General features: G+C 46.8%; 1 protein-coding gene across 1 annotated transcript in view; it reads right to left on the bottom strand.

Moving 5' to 3' along the window:
• ARNT2 (aryl-hydrocarbon receptor nuclear translocator 2) overlaps positions 1-17,745 on the bottom strand; it is a 197,412-nt gene that overhangs the window by 20,282 nt on the left and 159,385 nt on the right. The window contains exons 13-14 of the mRNA XM_006885116.1: positions 8,430-8,502; positions 7,542-7,665 (exon numbers count right to left, since the gene is read on the bottom strand). Of these exons, the coding sequence (XP_006885178.1) occupies positions 7,542-7,665; positions 8,430-8,502 (197 nt within the window). The remainder of the gene's footprint in view (positions 1-7,541; positions 7,666-8,429; positions 8,503-17,745) is intronic.

Genomic DNA, 17,745 nt, shown 5'->3' with positions numbered 1-17,745 from the left:
AAACGACTCGACGGCACATAACAACAACAACAACAAACACACACGCAAGCGCGCTTTGGTGGCCTAGTGGCAAGAAGCTGCTCTGCAATCATGAAGGCACGGGGGTAGGTGGTTAGGGGTGGGTTTGAGGCCACCAGCTGCTCTGTGGAAAGGCACCTTCTTTCTGTGCAGTTAACTGCTTCTTGAAAACCTACTGGAGGGTCAGTGATGACTAGGTTCCGACTTGATGGTACATTACAACAAGTCTATATCTCTAGAAAGAGCTCCCCAGCAGCACAGTGGTTAAGCATTTAACTGTTAACTAAAAAGTTGGTGGACTGAGCCCACTAGCCACTCCGTGAGAGGAAGAGGTGGGAGTATCCTTCCGCACCAATCACAGTCTTGGAAACCCCACGGGTCAGCCCCCCTGTGTCCTATAGGGTTACAATGACTTGGAATTGACTCCACATCCAAGATGTGGTTCTGGTTTGCTGCGCGTGCGCCACCCTGTCTTTCTCCACTCCTCTGCTGTCTGACACTGGGGTTGTCTCCACCTTTTGGTTACTGTGAATCACGCTGCAGTGAACACTGGTACACAAGCATCTGTTTGAGCGTCTGCTTTCAAGTCCACTGGGTATACATACTCTTAGGAGTGAAACTGAGTAATTTCGTGTTTAACTACCTGAAAAACAGCCAAACTCTTCTCTAGCAAGAGCTCCCCCCGCTTTTTTTTCTTTTTTGAGAGAGATTTGGGAAGATTAAATAAACTAATGAAGTTCTTTTATAGACACTATAGAATCCTTCTCACTTTATGAGGTGAGTGTGATATAGCTTCATTTTGTGGGTGAAGAAGCAGCACAGTTAAACGGTCTAGAGGCAGATTCTGACACTTAGTTCCCTGGCTTTGAACCCTGGCTTGTTATATTTATCAGCAGTGTGGCCTGGGAGACTTTCTTTATCTCTGCCTTTGGCTGAAAAGACAGGAGCAATAGTCTACTGTGGGGATTCAGTGTGTAACCTAAGTAAAGGCTCACAACAGTGCTTGACAACAGCAGAGTAGGTTTATCATCCTAGTATTATTACAGATGTGAATGATGAAATGCAGTGCACCCAAGGTCACAGCCAGCAAGGGCAGGCTGGCACTTGAATGCAGGCCCAGCGCTCTTCCACTCTCCTAGGACTGTTCCTCCCTGCCTTCCCTCCTTCAGACCTCTGACACGAGGCCACGGACTGAGTGACCAGGGCCTGCCCAAGACCAGTGTTCCCTGGGTCCTCATGGGGAACACTGAGAGCCAGAGCTCCTCAGGCAGCTAAAGACATAGTCGTTGTTGTGTCTGACTCATAGCTGACCCTCCAGCAGGTTTTCAAAGGCAGTAAACTGGATGGGAGGAGACTGTCCATCTATCTACTGTGGAGCAGCTGGCAGATTCAAACTACACGCCTTTGTTTTGACAATACAATTCCTTACCACTAGGCTATTAGTGGTTTGGAAGCAGGAATGGCATCCACTTCCTAAATAACATGCCTCCAGAAACTCAATGAACTTTGATAAATGTCAACAGTTGTAGAGGAGCTTTAAGCCTTTTGTTCATAGGGTCACTATGAGTCGTGCTTGATTCAAAGGCAATCAACAACAATTACAACAGGCTACTCGAGCTCCCTTGAGGACATAGGTGAGGATGTGTAATGCTTGGCATTTTCTGTCACCACAGGGTGGCAAGTAGGAAACCAAGTGCAGAAGTCTCGCCTGCTCAGGTGGCTGAGGAAATGGGCTGAACCCCCCACCCCCCGCGTGCTCGAGGCGCATGAAGAAGGTACGTTCTGTTGCCATGTAAGGAACAAAGATGAGCAAGTGATCGGCACATCTTCCTGGATATGAGTGTTCCAAAGTGGGCCGAGAATCACCCACTGGTTCTCCTAAACGAGGTGTCTAAGGCTAGCTGGAGGGATCCCTGGTGGTGTAGGCTTCCACTGAAAGGTTAGTAGTTCACATTCACCAACGGCTGCTCTCTGGGAGGGACCTGATGATGTTTCCAGAAGCCGTACAGGGACAGTTCTACTCTCTCTTGCAGGGCTGCCCTGAGCTGGAATTGACTTGATGGCCCAAAACAAAGGCTTATCTGAACCAGACTTAAGCAATCCTCTTAAGAGTCTTGAATGGCCAACATGTCTTATTTCTACTAGCTGTCATACCTACACTTACTTGTAGTAATTGTGTATAAAACTGTGTTCCAAATGGATGTCAGTGGTTGCGTTTTTAGAAGTAGGTCACCAGGTCTTTCTTCTGAGGCACCTCTGGGTGGACTTGAACCATCAACCTTTTGGTTGCCAGCCAAGTACATTAACTGTAACCGTCTAGGAAGTTCTGTCTTACTCCTATCTGATGCCATTGAGTTGATTCCCCGCCCCCCCCGAAGGCCATACATTTTCCAAGAATATGCACTCAATGATTCAAATAAACAAACAACAATAACAACAGAGGAGCGAGTTGAGTTGATCTTGACTAATAGGAACACAGGGAGAAAAATGGGCACTCTCCTCCCATTTCAGGCTCTGAAAACCCACTGGAAGGTCAGCTATGAGGTGGTTCTGACTTGATGGCACAGAACAACATCAACAGTGACATAAGTTAGCGGTAGAACGACCTCACAGAGTTTCCAAAGTTGCAATCTTTACAGACACCGACTAGCTCATCTTTCTCCTGTGGAGCTACTGGTTGGTTTGAACGGCCAACTTTTTGGTTAGGAGCCAAGTGCTCAACCACTGCCCAATCAGGACTCTCTTATTCCTGTAGTCCTCTCAATGCTCCCCTAAATATATTTGAATAAGAGAAATAAAGACAGTTACATGGCAATTACTGTGTTGAAATAGACCCCACAATTGAACTCAGGCTTGGAGGCGACTGGGCAGTGGTGTGGAGGGCAGGCAGGGCAGGTGGATCACTATGAATAGACTTGGGCAGGGATGGGTACCCAGGCTGGTGGGCTTAGGGCAGAGAGACCAGATTTTAGGCTCTCTGAGCTGCATCTCCTACCATTATATACAACCTCTTGACACTGTAATAAACCGGAGCGGCGGAGCAGCCTTTCTTAGTCCATTTCCTTTTGATGCTGTGACTGTGGGAGTGGGAATATCTTAAAGGGAGCAGAACTGTGGCCAGTAGGTGGGGCAGTGAGGGAACTCAAGCTCCTTGGTGTGTCTGGTGTGTATTTTTTAACCCAGCCAAATACCTTGAATGTGGGGATAAAGAGCAAGGTTGGCGGAGGACAGGGGAGATGAGACTCGAAGTTATAAAAAATAAGGTACATGTAGGGAGTTGGTGTGGATATAACTGGCCCCTGGGAGGGACCTGTGTCTGTGCTCAGCTTCTGGGTGGTAAAATGAAATTACAGTGACATGAACTGGGATCTAATCATGGCAATGTGGGGGTTTTTTGCTAGTCATTTTTTCCCCATATTTCTAGGACATTTGTGAGGTACAAAATTCAACACACATAATTACATTACTCAGTCATCTCTATCTTCATTTTATGTGCTTGGTCTACTTTATCATTTGCTCATGTACTTAGAGATGGACAAGGAAACATTGAAATCTTCTACTACAATTTGTCTTATCAGCATTTATTTGTGTTTAATCATCCTGGTTTTCACATGTTTCAATGTCCATAACATTCTTATCTTCATCTGCTAGTTGCATAAATTAAGCCTTTCTGCCCTATGGATTTTTTTCTGCCTTAATTTCTTTTTTTTTTTTTTTTGGTCTGCAATACTAGATGCTACGTTCCTTCTTGGTTTTACACAGCACCTGACACTCATTCTTTCAAAACAAAATTGTTCCATTTCCCTTTGTTCTGTTACAGAACTTTTGGCACCACATGACTCAACTGAGGAGCCCTTGGCGGCACAAAGATCAAAGACTCAACTGCTAACTGAATGGTTGGCAGTTCAAAACCACAGACCTGCTCCTTAGGAGAAAGACCAGACAGAATGCTCCTGGAAACATTGTTGCTGTGTACCACCCAGTCCCAACTGACCCATAGCTGACTCTGGTGGGTTTTCAGAGGCAGCTGATTGCACAGGAGGAGACTGCCCATCCTTCTCCTGCCGAGCTCCTGGTGACCTCAAACCATATGCCTTTGGGACTGCAGTGCAGCTTCTTGCCACTAGGCCACCATAGCCTAGAAAACTCTAGAGGGCAGTTCGACTTTGTCACTTAGGATCTCCACGCATCAGCAATGGAGTCAATGAAACCTAACAGCGACAACAACAACATTATTTAGAGATAGGCATTTCAATTTATCCCATTCTCAGTGATTTTTATGCTCCCTTGATTTCTCTGTTTAAAGTGTTTGGGTTTTGGTTGGTCTTTTTTTTTGGTTTGGGTTGGTGTTGTTTTTTTCACCCTAAGCATGCTGGGATTTTGTCCAAAAAAAAAAAAATCTTGCCTTCTATTTGGCACTGAGTCTTTCGTTCTTTTGTTTTATTCCTCTTCAACTAATGGTTGTCTTTAAACATATTGAAAACTATATTCCTTCCCATCGTCAAGGACAAAATGGTATACACTGAAGAGAAGTTTCTGTTTACCACCACCTCCCTCTCTCATCAACATTCCAGAGGATGCCTGCATCTTTGCAGAATTGATTGCAAATTTTGGTTTCAATTTATTTTTTAAGATCTATTTTTATGTTCTGGTAATTGTGATATTAAGTTTAGATGTTAGTGGTTTCATTTTCACCACCACTGCTATTCCAGCCTCTTGTCCTGTATTTAGACTAGCTTTTCCTATGATCATCATCTTCCTGCCAGCAATTCCTTCAGAAAGTCCAAGTGGACAGCACACTTGAAGAGTCTTGCATTTCTGAGCATGTCTTTCTGCTGTCCACACAGAGGAAAGACGGCCTGGCTTGTGGACATGTTTTGGATCATGTATTTTCTCTCTGAATTCTCTGGCTACCCTGCCCCACCATCCCTAAATTGACTTCTTGCATTTAGTAACATGGACAGGTTGAACTAAAGATTTTATTTTGTAGTTAATACTTTCTTTTTTTTAATCTCTAGATGTTTGTGGGATTTGGGTTTTTTCCCATTCTTCAAGTTCTTTGAAAAAAGTAAATCTTTTTTTTTTTTTGAGACTTTAATCAATTTATTTTAATTCCAATTTTTCTTTAAAATGTCTTTCATGGTTGTAAAAAAATATAAAGATAACAAAATTCACATACAAATAAAATTAGTTACACCACCAATATCCATTGCCAAACTTTCCATTCCAATAAACTCCAAGTTACCTGAACAGTGCTTTCTCCCTTTCCTCAACCCTCCTGTCTTAAGATAGCATTGTGTCTAGGAGGGAATTTCTTTTAAAAAATAGAATGGTAATCACTGAGCTCTTTACAACTGAAACACTACACTTTGCATTTTGGCAAAATCCATGCAATTGACCTTCCTAATCCATTGATTTAGGGAGCTTTGGTGAGTTAGTGGGTAAGGAAGATATACTGCCAACCGGAAGGAATGGAGTTTGAGTGCACCAGTTGCCCTGTGGGAGAAAGATGGGCAATTTCCTCTCATGTGATTGATACAGTCTCTGAAGACCCACGGGAAGGTCAGCTATGGGTTGGTTCTCACTCCACGGCATGTAACACACGTCAACAATTCAGTGACTTAAATCTTCGCACCATTAAATCTACTTTGTAGGGACCCCACTTTGTTAGCATTGTACATAAACCACCACCTCAGACTGAGTGTTCTCAGAAACACAACGACATCTTCTGGAATCACTTTGAGAACAAATATTGGAGGCTTTCAAAACTCCTTTATTAGAAAACTCATTTTTAAGAGGATGTTTGCTCTGATCTCCTCCCACTGTACTCATCCATCTTCTCTTCTCCTGCCTGTTAACTATCTATTTCCATTTCTCATATTTACGAGGTGTTTACATTATGTACAATATTAAAAATTCAGATGGATTTCTCTGAGATGTGAGACTCTGATGAATTATCTCAGGCTTATCTGAGAGGAAGAGAGATGGTTCGTGTGCTTTGGTTTCCTCTTGATGGATGAAGAAATTCTGACCTAGTCTGGTGATGGAACACAGAGAGATGGCCAGTGGGAATGAAGACAGGGAGTTTTCCTGTTGTTCTAATTAACAGTCTGTTTGGTTTGTGGACCAGGTTGGTGACGAATGCCCTCGTGAGTGAGCTCCCCAGCATCTATGCTCCCCAACATTCTGTCTCTAGGCAAATTGGGGTTGGATGCTCTGGTCTCTTACTACATATGCTGGCTGCGGGAGGACTGATGTTTTCTCCCCTCCAACTGCTCAAAGGCTTGCCAGTCCTCATTTCAGTCTACACGGTCCACAGCTTGTCGCCTAGAGGATTCTAGAGTGCTTCCCACACTTCCTTTTCATGAGTCAACAGCTTTCTCCCTTCAATGGATCCTGTGGACACTGTACCTTGCAGAAATTCTTTGACCGCATGGAAATGAAATCGCTTTCTGAACGCTGGAACAGGCAGAAATGGTCCCAAGTTTTATGTTTTATTGATCTCAATGGTAATCAAAAGAGAGAGTGAGGCAGCTCAACGTGTGAGCTCCACGGGGCAGCTTCAATTACAACACGGCTCCCTCTAACAGCAATGCTGGTATCAATGGACACCTCATGACCACCTGAAAGGACTGATTTAGTGAATTTCGGGATGTCCGCATAATGGGACACTGTGCAGGCCGTAAACATGATCTAGAGTATTTAATGACCCAGAGATATGTTCATAAGGAATTATTGTATTTAAACTTATTTAAACAAAACTTGTTTTCAGGAAAGAAAAAAAGAAATTATTGAATGAAAAATGTAAGCTACCTGGTAGTGTGTGCTCAATGCTACATGGAAGAAAGCATATGCATAGGAAAACTCATAAAAAGTTAAAAATCATGTTATCAGGTATTGGGACAGTAGATCATCTGCAGCGTTCTTTATACTGCATATTTTTATTTTAGCATCTTAAAAAATGTTCTTCTCTCAGATGGAGCCCTGGTGGCCTAGTGGCAAGAAGCTGTACTGCAAAACCAGAGGTGTGCGGTTTGAATCCACCAGATGCTCTGTTGGAGAAGGAGGGACAATCTCCTCCTGTACCAGTCTGATCTGATTTGGCAGTACACACCACGTACAAAATAATAAAATAAATTTTTTTTAAAAATGAAAAAAATGTGGTCCTCTCTATGTTAGGGTTTAAGCTGTTGATTGTTTTTCAAACAAGGGCATGTCTTCAGCTTTACAAAATGCACAATTTTGGGTTAAAAGAGGCAATTCATACTAATTCTTTGCATTTTGAGATGACATATCTGAGGGTCAGGGAGGAGTTGTGGTTGCCTAGGTAACCAGGCTAGCAGTAAAAGATCGATCTCCATTCTTGTGTTTGGTGATTTTCACCCGCCCCCCATCCTGTAACAGTCAATCAAGATGCCCCTTCCATGGCGCTCTGCCTTTACATGTGGCCTGGAAGCCACTGTAATTCCCACATCCTCACAACCTCAGCACCCAACTCAGAGTTCTCAGGCTTGGAAACTTACATGTACTTATTCCTGCAAACATCTCAGCAAACCGAGGATCCCTCTCCTGGGAAAAGATCGCATCTGCCTTTTCCACGGACTTCCCGGCCTCATGAACACCAGCTGGTAGGTTGGGCACAGGAACCTGTGTGTGGATGAAAACGTAACAGAAACCCATTTGTGAGGCCTCGAGAAATAGATGTCTCCAGGGCTGCATCAACCCCTCTCCTGCTGGAATCCCTGGCATTTGGGGCTTGAACACGTTACAGGGTGGGGAGCTGTTCTATATAGAAAAGCCATGAACTTTTCAGGGTGGGAAGGATGAATTCGAGGTCACAGAAAGGACAGCAGAGTCATACTGATTACTTTCCTAGGGAGAGAGATAAATGAAGAATCATCAGCTAAGTATCAAGAAAAGGGAACATACAGTTCAATTTAGGAACGAGGCCAAATACCAACACACGCTTCAGTTTCTCTGTGGGGCCAGGTCTCAGAGCAGTGAGGAGAAGGGATGAGAGGAGAAGGAGATAGACTTTGTAGGTAAAGAGGGGAGGCAGAGAAAGGTAGAAGTGACAGATTGAAGGAGAGAGCGACACAGAAAAAAAGGCAGGAGAAATAGCTAGAAAGGTGGAGGACTGAAGAGGCTCTGACTCGCTTTTATTGGTGTCTAAGTATGTTGTCTTAAGAGTTCATAGTTCTTCATGTGTTTTAGACTCTTCCTGCTTCAGGTCACTCTGTAACACAGTTCACCCCAAAGGGTTCAAAATTCTCCCTGCCCTGCAGCGGGTGGGTGGAGAAGGAGCACCCCTTAGGTTGAAGAGTTCAAGCGAAGGGATGAACTTAGCCACCAGTTAAGAAGTCCCCACTCTGCATTGATCTAACTGGGAAAGATTTCCCCCCGAGATTCACCTGTGACAAGTCATATGACGAGAGCCCATCTCTCTGGTGCACTTCCAGCTCTGCCTGCTGTTGCTGAAGTTGCCTGTGAGACAAAAGCCAACAGAATTAACAGAAGATGTGCCACCATGGCAGGAACAAAGCCTGTCTGCTCCCCACGGGCACGGTGGGTAAAACCTGGTGAGTTTCTAAACTGGTCCCAATTTTCATTATTTTATCCAAACCAAGAGGAGTCCTGGTGGCCCTGAAGTTCCATGGCTGGCTGCTAACTGAAAGGCTGGTTTAAACTACCAGTGATGATGTGACAATGACGTGACAGTCAGCTTGCTTCTCTCAACCTCACGGGGCACTCTGGCTCCACGTCATAAGGTCTCTAAGAGTTAGCTGGACAGTGGTAGGCTTGGTTTAAATTATCCCAAATTAGACTCAAAGATTTGTCTATTTTGAACTGCAACTTCATTTGACGCAAGATAGATTAAAAAAAAAAAATCACCCCCCCCCCAAGGAAAAATTCATAGGAGCTGGATTTCTCTTTCAAGTTTATTTGAGAAATTTATTTTCAATGGAAAATTTGCTATGCACAGTAAAGAGATCAGAAATCTTTTTTAAAAAAGGACTCATTAAAGTGAATTAAAAAAGCAACAAAAAAAAAACCCTCAAAAGGAACCATTTAGCTAATCCGTTGATCTTAAAGCTGAGGAGTAATCGAATAGTTGGTTTCAACTAATGCTCAGCTAAACTCGAAGGACTTGCCATAATCTCACTCTTTCCTCTCACTAAACTTTCACGTGCTCCCTCCACCTTTAAACTTAAGAAACTGAAGTACAAAGAGGTCAAGTGGTCGCCAGGGTTGCCTGACTCATGAGTGGCCGCAACGTGTCAGGGTCCAGGTATGACCTGACTTTTCTGACTACAAGTTGCTGTGCTCTTTCCATCCGCTCTACCAACTGTTTCAATTAGGAAACATGGAGACTTGTAGGACAGGTTGTCTTCACTTTCCCGACATGGAAACTGAAAAAGTGCTCTGGTGGTGCAGTAGTTAAACGCTTGACTGCTAACTAACAGGTGGGTGGTTCAAATCTCCCCGCTGGTTCTAGGGGAGAAAGATCTGGCAATCTACTCTCACAAAATCCAAGAGAAAAAAACAAAACAAAACTAAACTTGCTGACATTGAATTGCCCTGTTGACATTCACCTTAACTTCTAGTGATTCTGGAGGACGGGACATAGGTCAGGGTAGAACCGACATATAGTATTTCCAAGGCAGTAACAATTACGAGCACAGACTGATATTTTTATCCCACAGAACGGCTGGTGGGCTCAAACCACTGATCTTTTTTGGGTTAGCAGAGCTGAGCATTTAACTACTGAACCACTAGGGCTACCTATAAAGACCATTATTCTTGTTATTAGGTGCTGTCAGGTTGACCACGACTTGTAGTGTCTCCATGAACAGCCGGTCTCAACCCAGCTCTATCCGGCTCCATCCTCCTCATCCCAGCTTTACTTGAGCCCAATTGCTCCAGTCACTCCAGTCCCTCCTGCTGAAGGATTTCTTCTCTTTCACTGACCCTCCACCCACATAGCATGATGTCTGCCTCCAAGGCCTGACCTCTTCTAACCATGTTTAAGGATGGGGAACAGAGTTTCATCAACCTTCCCTTTTAGAGGGTGTACCCTGGCTGTATGGCGTCTGAGACCTGGTCTGTCAGCGCTGCTCTGCTACATGGGCTCAGCGTGAGCTGGAACCGGCTTGATGACACCCAACACCAATAACATCAGCAACTTTAAGTACCAATAATAATGATTTTTAAAAGGGGATTTAATATGTAATTAAAATTCAAACTGCTAACAAACGTTACAGCCCCCACATTTAACACGATGGCTTTGTGATAAAACTATTATCTCACACCATACTCTGTAGTTGACGTGTATATAGATGTAACTCCTCTGGAAAGCAACATGGTACTCTCATCCTGAGCGAGAGCGGACAGGCTCCTAGTCTCCCATGGGCCCAGGTGGTCATCCTTCTGCTGGGGGTTGCACTAAGGAAATGATTTCAGTAGGTGTGTAAGAGCTATCGCTGGCCTCATTTGCTGTAATAGGACAGTCACTCTGTTTGCTAATTTACAGAGTCAGCGCTCCCTGGTGACTAGCAGCATCCACTGGGAAGATTATTGGGAACAAGGGAAGGTGTGCACGAGACCACACGAAAAAGCTCAGCACTGAGTGTGATGCACCCCATAACGACGAATGGCCACGTGTGCTCTGCGCCTACACAGAATCTGAAGGCTTGCCGTTACTAGGTGCTGCCGGGCCCTATGAACAACAGATCTGAACCCTGCCCTATCCTGCCCAACCCTCACGATCTCTGATGATCTCTCATGACCTTTGAGCCCACTGTTACAGGGCCCTGTGTCAATCCATCCTGTTGAGGGCTTTCCCTCTTTCTCTGACCCTCCACCTTTCCCAGCATGATGTCTTTTATGTCTGTGATGCCCAAAGTATGAGAGCTGACATTTCACCATCCTTGCCTCTCAAGAGTACACTGGTTGCACTTTCTCCACCACAGACATATTTGTTCTTTTGAAGGAAACTTTTTTTTTTTAAAAAAAATGCTAACACTTTTCTCAAGCAGTCACATCAAATGCAGAGTGTAAATTTGCATTTTGTGTTTTTCACTCTCTAGTTTGCGACAAGGATGGTCTTTGTGACCTGCTTCAGTGTGGGGTCGGTCCAGCCCCTTGCAGCCTTAGCTGTGCCCTTGAGGGAGCCTCTCACAGGATGCCCTCCTTCCCTCCAGGCCCGAAGTGCAGGGAAGGCAGGCTACATGTGCATCAGGTGGCCAGTGAGGAGAGGGCCCGGGATGAATGGACAGTGGCCTGGGAAGAGCGGCAAGAGAGTCTGTTAACGAGTATGGGGAAGCCCGTGTGTGGGAAAGGCGCATACAGAAGGTGAACCAGCTCAAAAGGCCACGGCACACGCAGCTTGAATCTGGCAAAACACAGGTCAGGCATGGCCACGCAGGTCCCCACTCAGGAGGGAATGTGGTTAGGCCAATCGAGGTCTGCCAGTCAGGGCAGCAAGGACTGTCACTGTCTGCCAGTCAGGGCAGCAAGGACTGTCACTGTCTGCCAGTCAGGGCAGCAAGGACTGTCACTGTCACTGTTGGACTGTCACGGTGTCTGCAACTATGGGCTCAAGCACTGCAGAGCCTGTGAGGATGGTGTGGAGCCAGGAAGGTTCTGCTGTTGTTCACAGGGTCAGAGGAGACTCGATGGCACCTAATAAGGGCGGGCCATCACTCCATATCTTCAATTCCAGAATCTTGGGTCTGACCATCTGGAGAGAAGGTGGGACAAAAAAAAAATCCATTCCCTGGGATTTCTGTGGGACCGAAGCTGTGAACTCCTTACTGCGGAGCCCAGCCTCCAACCCACAAGTGCAGGGTCAGGAATCACCGCCTTCTGCCTTTGTGCCTCAGATCCTGTGCCCAGACCAGGAATAGAGCCTCTGGGCGTGGGGAGAGGCACTGTGTGGGACTTGCAGCCAGGCCCCGAGCAAGGGGGCCTGGCCCAGGGGTTCACTCTGCTGGTCCCGTCACAGTCTGTTGCAGGGCAGTGGTGTGTGTGTGTGTGTGTGTGTGTGTGTGTAAAGAGAGCAAGTTTCCAATTTGCATGATGAGAATGAACTCTTAGCTCTGTTTGTCTGTGTGTTTCCAGGCCAAAGAAGGAGACCCTGGTTGATTCAATGGTCAACATGCTTGGCTGTTGGCTAACAGGATGGAGGTGTTAGCTTATTCTCAGGTGCCTTGACAGGAAGGTCCAGTGATTTCTTTCTGAAAGGAAAGCTAATGAAAACCACATGAGCTCAAAAGGGCAGCAATTTCCCAGAAAGAATGATCCCAAGAAGGAAGAGAAAGAAGGATGGATGGAAATGGGAAATGGAGGGAGGAGACGGGAAGAGTGCTGCCACAATGTGGGAACTGGAAGCAATGTCAAGAAATATAATGTGTATGAATTGTTGAGCGGGGAGACCAATATACTTTGTAAATTTTCAAATAACAATGAAATGTGAAAAAAGAAAACCTTGTGGAGTCCACTTCTATTCTGACACCCATGGGGTTCTCATGAGTTGGAACTGATGGCACTGTTTTTTCAAGCTCTTTTTTGGGCAGATGCAGAAAATCAGGCATCAGGCTTGTCTGTCAATGCCTAGAGGTCCTAACCTCCCTGCCTGTGGTCTGGGCGCCAACGTCCACACCCGGCCCCCAGGGCTTCCGCTTCCCCAGCTGAGCTCATGAGGAAGAAGTGCTGACCTGCAGGCCGCCGCCATCCTGAGAAGAGGCCTGAGGAGCTTTCTCGGACATTTCACAGCGATAGTACAAAAATAAACCTTGGTGTGCTTGCAGATTCCAGGGAGGGAGGAAGTGTGGCTCAGGAGAAAGCTGACCGGATGCTCACGCGAGGAACCGGGTCTCCACCGCAACAAAGTGCTGCCCTCCATTAGCTGGTGGGCAGGCCGATGATGAGAAACCAGAGGCATCAAGCCCAGGCCTGGCTTCCTGTCTGCTGACCTCCCTGTGCAGGGGCAGGGGTAGCGACCGTGAGCAGATGCTGTCAATCATGGGGTTTTTACTCAGCCTGAGTAAGTGAGCAAGGAGCCATCAGGGGCGTGTTTAGAGTGTGCGGGGAATTACACCCCTGGGAGTAACCGGAGTCCAGCTGGGAGGCAGCTGGGGATGCAGTGAGCTCAGCTGACCAGAACCAGGCTAATATTACTTGCCACTGATTGTGTGGTATCAGCAATGCCTGTGTGCTCAGGCAGGGATCTGATGGGCTTTTGATGAAGCCCTACTTCAAGCAGGGAGAAAGTGACTGTGAGTCCACTTACATCTAAGGGAAGCTGAAGCCTAAATGACCTGCCCAATGTCACTGGGCCATTAAAATCAGGATTTAGACCCCCAGGTGCATCTGACTCCAAAGCCCGTTCCTTCTGCCTGCTCTGTGAGGAGGAAGACATGGACGGGTTGTGTCCTAGTCCTTTGAGGGTTCCTGCCCCCACCTCATGGCTTAGATCTGAGCATCAAGGGACAGCGCAATGCTCTTCCCTGGCACCTCAGGGATGTCTCCCAGCTTCCCATCCACACAGCTGGAATGCATTATGACACTTCCTATTTTGTGCCTCTCCCCATCCCTCCCAAGGTGCCACCCTTTCTCTGCTCAGAACGCGTGGCTGGTGCCCTGGTCCAGTGCCGTGGGTGTGCTGCATTCCCACCCACCTCGGACAGGTCCCACTGGGGTGGGAGAGGCAGGCTCACTGTCACCAGATTGTGAACAGGAAGCCCCTCCTTCCTTTCCTCTCAGCCTTCTTTTCTTTCTTTCGGGTTCTCGATACTGTGGATACAGAGATGAGCAAGTCATGCTTGCTGGGTCACAGTTTGGTGACAGGACAGGGAAGCAGGAAGACACAGGATGAGGTGTGAGAGCAGAGACTGCTCTGTGGTTACAGAGCAACAGAAACAAATTCTGGGCTTTACGGTTTGGGGATTTAGTTATTTGACACTGCTCCCCAGAGGAAGTAAGATTTGAGCTCAGTCTTGAAAGAAGGATTGCTGTCTGGGTGCAATCTTTAGCCTTTCCCTTGATTCTGCCTCTCAGTGACCCTGCAGGGCAGAGGAGAATTCCCTGTAGTATTGCCAAGGCTGTACATAAATCTATAAGGAAGCCAACTGCTACGTCCTTCTCCTGAGGAGCACCTGGTATGTTTGAACCACTAACCTTTCCATTAGCAGCTGAACACTTAACCACCATGCCACCAGAGTCCTTGTGAAGGAAGAGGGTCTCGTGATTATGAGGGATGTAGCAGAGGCCTTTGCTGGTGAATGGAAGAAGAGGCAGAAAGAGGAGACGAACAAGGGAATCACAGACCGGGCTCAGGCTCTGTGCCTGGGTGTTTGTAGCTAGGACTAGGGGCAACTCTCAGAGTCGGACAGCTCTTAGCTGAGTATTTGAGTTCCTTTATAGGATTTAAGTTCTGCAAAGCTCTGTCGGCCTAGTGGTAAGGAGCTGCGCTGCTAGTCCAAAGGCAGACTGTTCAAATCCGTTCAGCTGCTCTGCAGGAGAAAGGTGGGCAATCTTCTCCTGTGTGATTTAGTCTCTGAAAGCCCATTGGAGGGTCAGTTATCAGTTGGTTCCAACCTGACCTTACATAACAACAAGGTCTGCAGACACCAGGAAGGCAATGTCCTTGAACCTCTCTTGTATCGATTTCTACTCCTGCTCACAACCAACCAGCTGGGCATGCAGCTGGCTTTGAAAGACATCCAGCGTGCCTCGAGGCGTTGTGGTAGCAGAAGCAAGTGTGGATGATCAACAGCTCAGTTAAGTAGCTGCAGCTATAAAATGGTACAAAGGCTTTGCAACAAGTCATGTCACATGAAACAAGGCTTGGTCCAAGCAGATGTGACAGGGACAACTTCAGCTCACACCCAGCGAGGGTCTGGAAATGAAGAGAGCACCACAGCAAGACTGCATACATTGAGAGGATGTGGGCTCAGGAACACCCCAGGACTTATTATGGTACAGTGATGACTGCAAACACCCAAGATGGGGTCAGTTCCCAAACTGTATGCATTTTCCTGAGCTCTGTTCTGAATCAGCATTGCATTACAGGACAGAGGCACTCCCCCCATCAGCAGTTTCACACAAATGCTCAACATGAAATACTCAGTTTCTCCTGGAAGTTTCTTCAGGATGTTCTTGATTGAATGTGACTGAGCTGCATTTTCCCCTAAAACCTGAGCTTTCCCGGATCTTTCTAGGGAAGGGGTCCAGCCACTAGCCAAGCTCACATCCACATATTCAAGACAGGGTGAGCTAGCTCACCGCCTTGGTCACTACTGCCCTCTGCTGTCCATATTGAGTCTTCCCAGCTGTTTTCACCACGGCGGACCTTTCAGTTCAGAGGACAAGCTGTTCAGGCTTCTTGGTGTCTCTCTCTTTGAGGAATCTGAACCCATAGAAACTCAATGAGCTGCCTGGACAATGCACAAGTGCACTTCTGCACAGTACTTCTATTTTACCAATGCTGCCTGAGTGTCAGATACAGAAATCAAAACCTCTCCTGGCAGGTGGGTTTGAAAAGGATTTCTTCTTCTGTAATAGGAGTTCAACGTCACTGCTCTCGAGTCGGAACCAACTCATACCTGACCCTCCAGTGGGTTCTGGGGAGGCTCGGATTTGTAAATCACTCGGAATGGCCCACTGTTCCTCTAAGGAGCCCCGGTGAATTTAAACCACCAGAGAAGGCCTGCCTGTGGATTAGCGGTGCAACTCCCTACAGTGCAGGGCGCCTCCATAACACACGGGGCTGTCCTTAGGTGGAATCAGTGTGATGGTAACAGGTTTTACTTTCTTCCCCGACCCTACTTACTTGCTCCCTCCCGGGCTTTCTAACTGAGGTCCCAGTGAGCAGGCACAGGCAGATGGACCAGAAAACCAGAGGAGGAAATGTAAAGAGAGAGGAGCTGCCCAAGCAGATGGTCTGGATAGAATGACCAGTGAGATGAAGCTTTGCATGGGGTCACTGCAGGCAAAAGGCAGACTGGGAGGGGCTGAGAAGAGAGATGAAAGGTGAAGAAGGGGGCATCACTAGAGACACAGGGCAGGGCAATGTGGGGAGACAGCTTTGGTGGACAGGCCAGAGAAAAGCTATTCAAGATGAGGAAGGCAAGGGAAGGGGCCTGTGGAGAGGGAGGCTCATGGGAAACAGGGGCTGTGCTGGGAGCTGGGCAGAAAGGGGCCAGAAAGGCTGGGGAAGGAGGAGGCTAGTCCTGCTGGGAGCCAGGGAAGGGGATGACAGGAAGGGGCTGGGAGAATGTGCTCCTGAGCAGGAAGAGGTCCACAGGGAGGGCTCAGGGCAGCACACTTCCAGGGGCCACTTAGGTCAGAAGGAAGGAGAAACGGGAGCAGCTGCACCAGGTGGTGGTGTGGATGCTGCTGCTGAAGACAATGTCAGTACTAAGCACTGAAACCACTTGTACCCGGGCTAATGCTCTGTAGGATGCTAGCGACTCCACATGCAATACCTGCATGTGGAATCACCATGGAAAGTTATGGTTCAGCAGTTGCTAAGTTGATTTCGACTGGGTGTGCTGCTGTGTACGACAGAACAAAGCACCCCCTGTTCTGTAGCATCTGCCCACAGCACCATCTTGTTTGAGCCCACTGTTGAAACTGATCATCTCTTTACATCTTTTTTTATTGACCCTCTACTTTTATAAGCATTATGTCCTTCACCAGGGATGGGAGGTATCCTTATACATCCCACTTAACAGACATGGCAACTGAGGCTTCTAAAGGCTAGATCATTTTGTCAGTTGAGAGCTGGGACTAAAATCCAGGTCTCCTGACATTAGAGCCTGCACTTGAACTGCTGCCCCTTGCAGACTCTCACGTGGCCCTGTCCACTCAGCTCTGTGTCCTGTGGCCCCAGCGCAGGGACTGAGGCTGAGGTCACAGGTGGGAACTCCCAAAGTTAAGGGGTTTGGATCAGACAACAAAAGGCAGAGCATGGCAAGCTCTGAGGGTACTTGGTGGGGAGTGATTGCTGGGAAGCTGTGAGGAGTGTTAGCTGAGGCGGTGGAAGGGGAGGTGACAGGCCTGGATTCCACATGAGTATGGAATCTGAGAAATGGAAAACGGTGGTGGAATACGAAGCCTGGAGAAACAAGAAGACATGCCCCACTACCTGTGCCACAAGGCGGGGCCTGGACATACTCACATACACCTGGACTTCATTTTGCCTTTATTTGTGCTGGTTCCCTGGTCTTAAATTGCCCTGATCCTAAATCCAGGGATTTAGAGAGCTCTAGTGGCTTAGTTCTCAAACTCAAATTTTGCCTAAGGTGTGCCTGATCTAGGCTATGGTCTTTTATTTTAATGTTTTTATCTAATTTACAAAATTTGAATACATTGTTTTTCACACCAGATCCTTCCCATTTCCTTTGCCCCACCACTCATCAAATTGTGTGACCTCATTATTAACCCCCGCCCCCTTGAACATCCTTACCCCTCTGCTTCCACCTCACCCCCTACCCTGGATACTCATATTCATTCTACAATAATGGTTGCATACAGTATTTGTTCTTATGGTCTGAGTTAGTTCACTTAGCATGATGCCCTCCAGTGGCTATGGTTTTTAAAATCACTTTCTATGCATCCAAGAGCTGGACAATGAATAAAGATGACAGAAGAAGAATCAAGGCCTTTGGGCTGTGTTGTTGGAGAAGAGTGCTGAATATCCCATGGATGGCCAAAAGAAAAAAC

This window comes from Elephantulus edwardii, unplaced genomic scaffold (genome assembly GCF_000299155.1).
Source record: "Elephantulus edwardii isolate Elephantulus edwardi_28Jun2011 unplaced genomic scaffold, EleEdw1.0 scaffold00041, whole genome shotgun sequence".
NCBI classification, from domain to species: domain Eukaryota; kingdom Metazoa; phylum Chordata; class Mammalia; order Macroscelidea; family Macroscelididae; genus Elephantulus; species Elephantulus edwardii.
The sequence above is the reverse complement of the archived record's forward strand: the minus strand, read 5'-3'. Positions and strand labels throughout refer to the sequence as shown.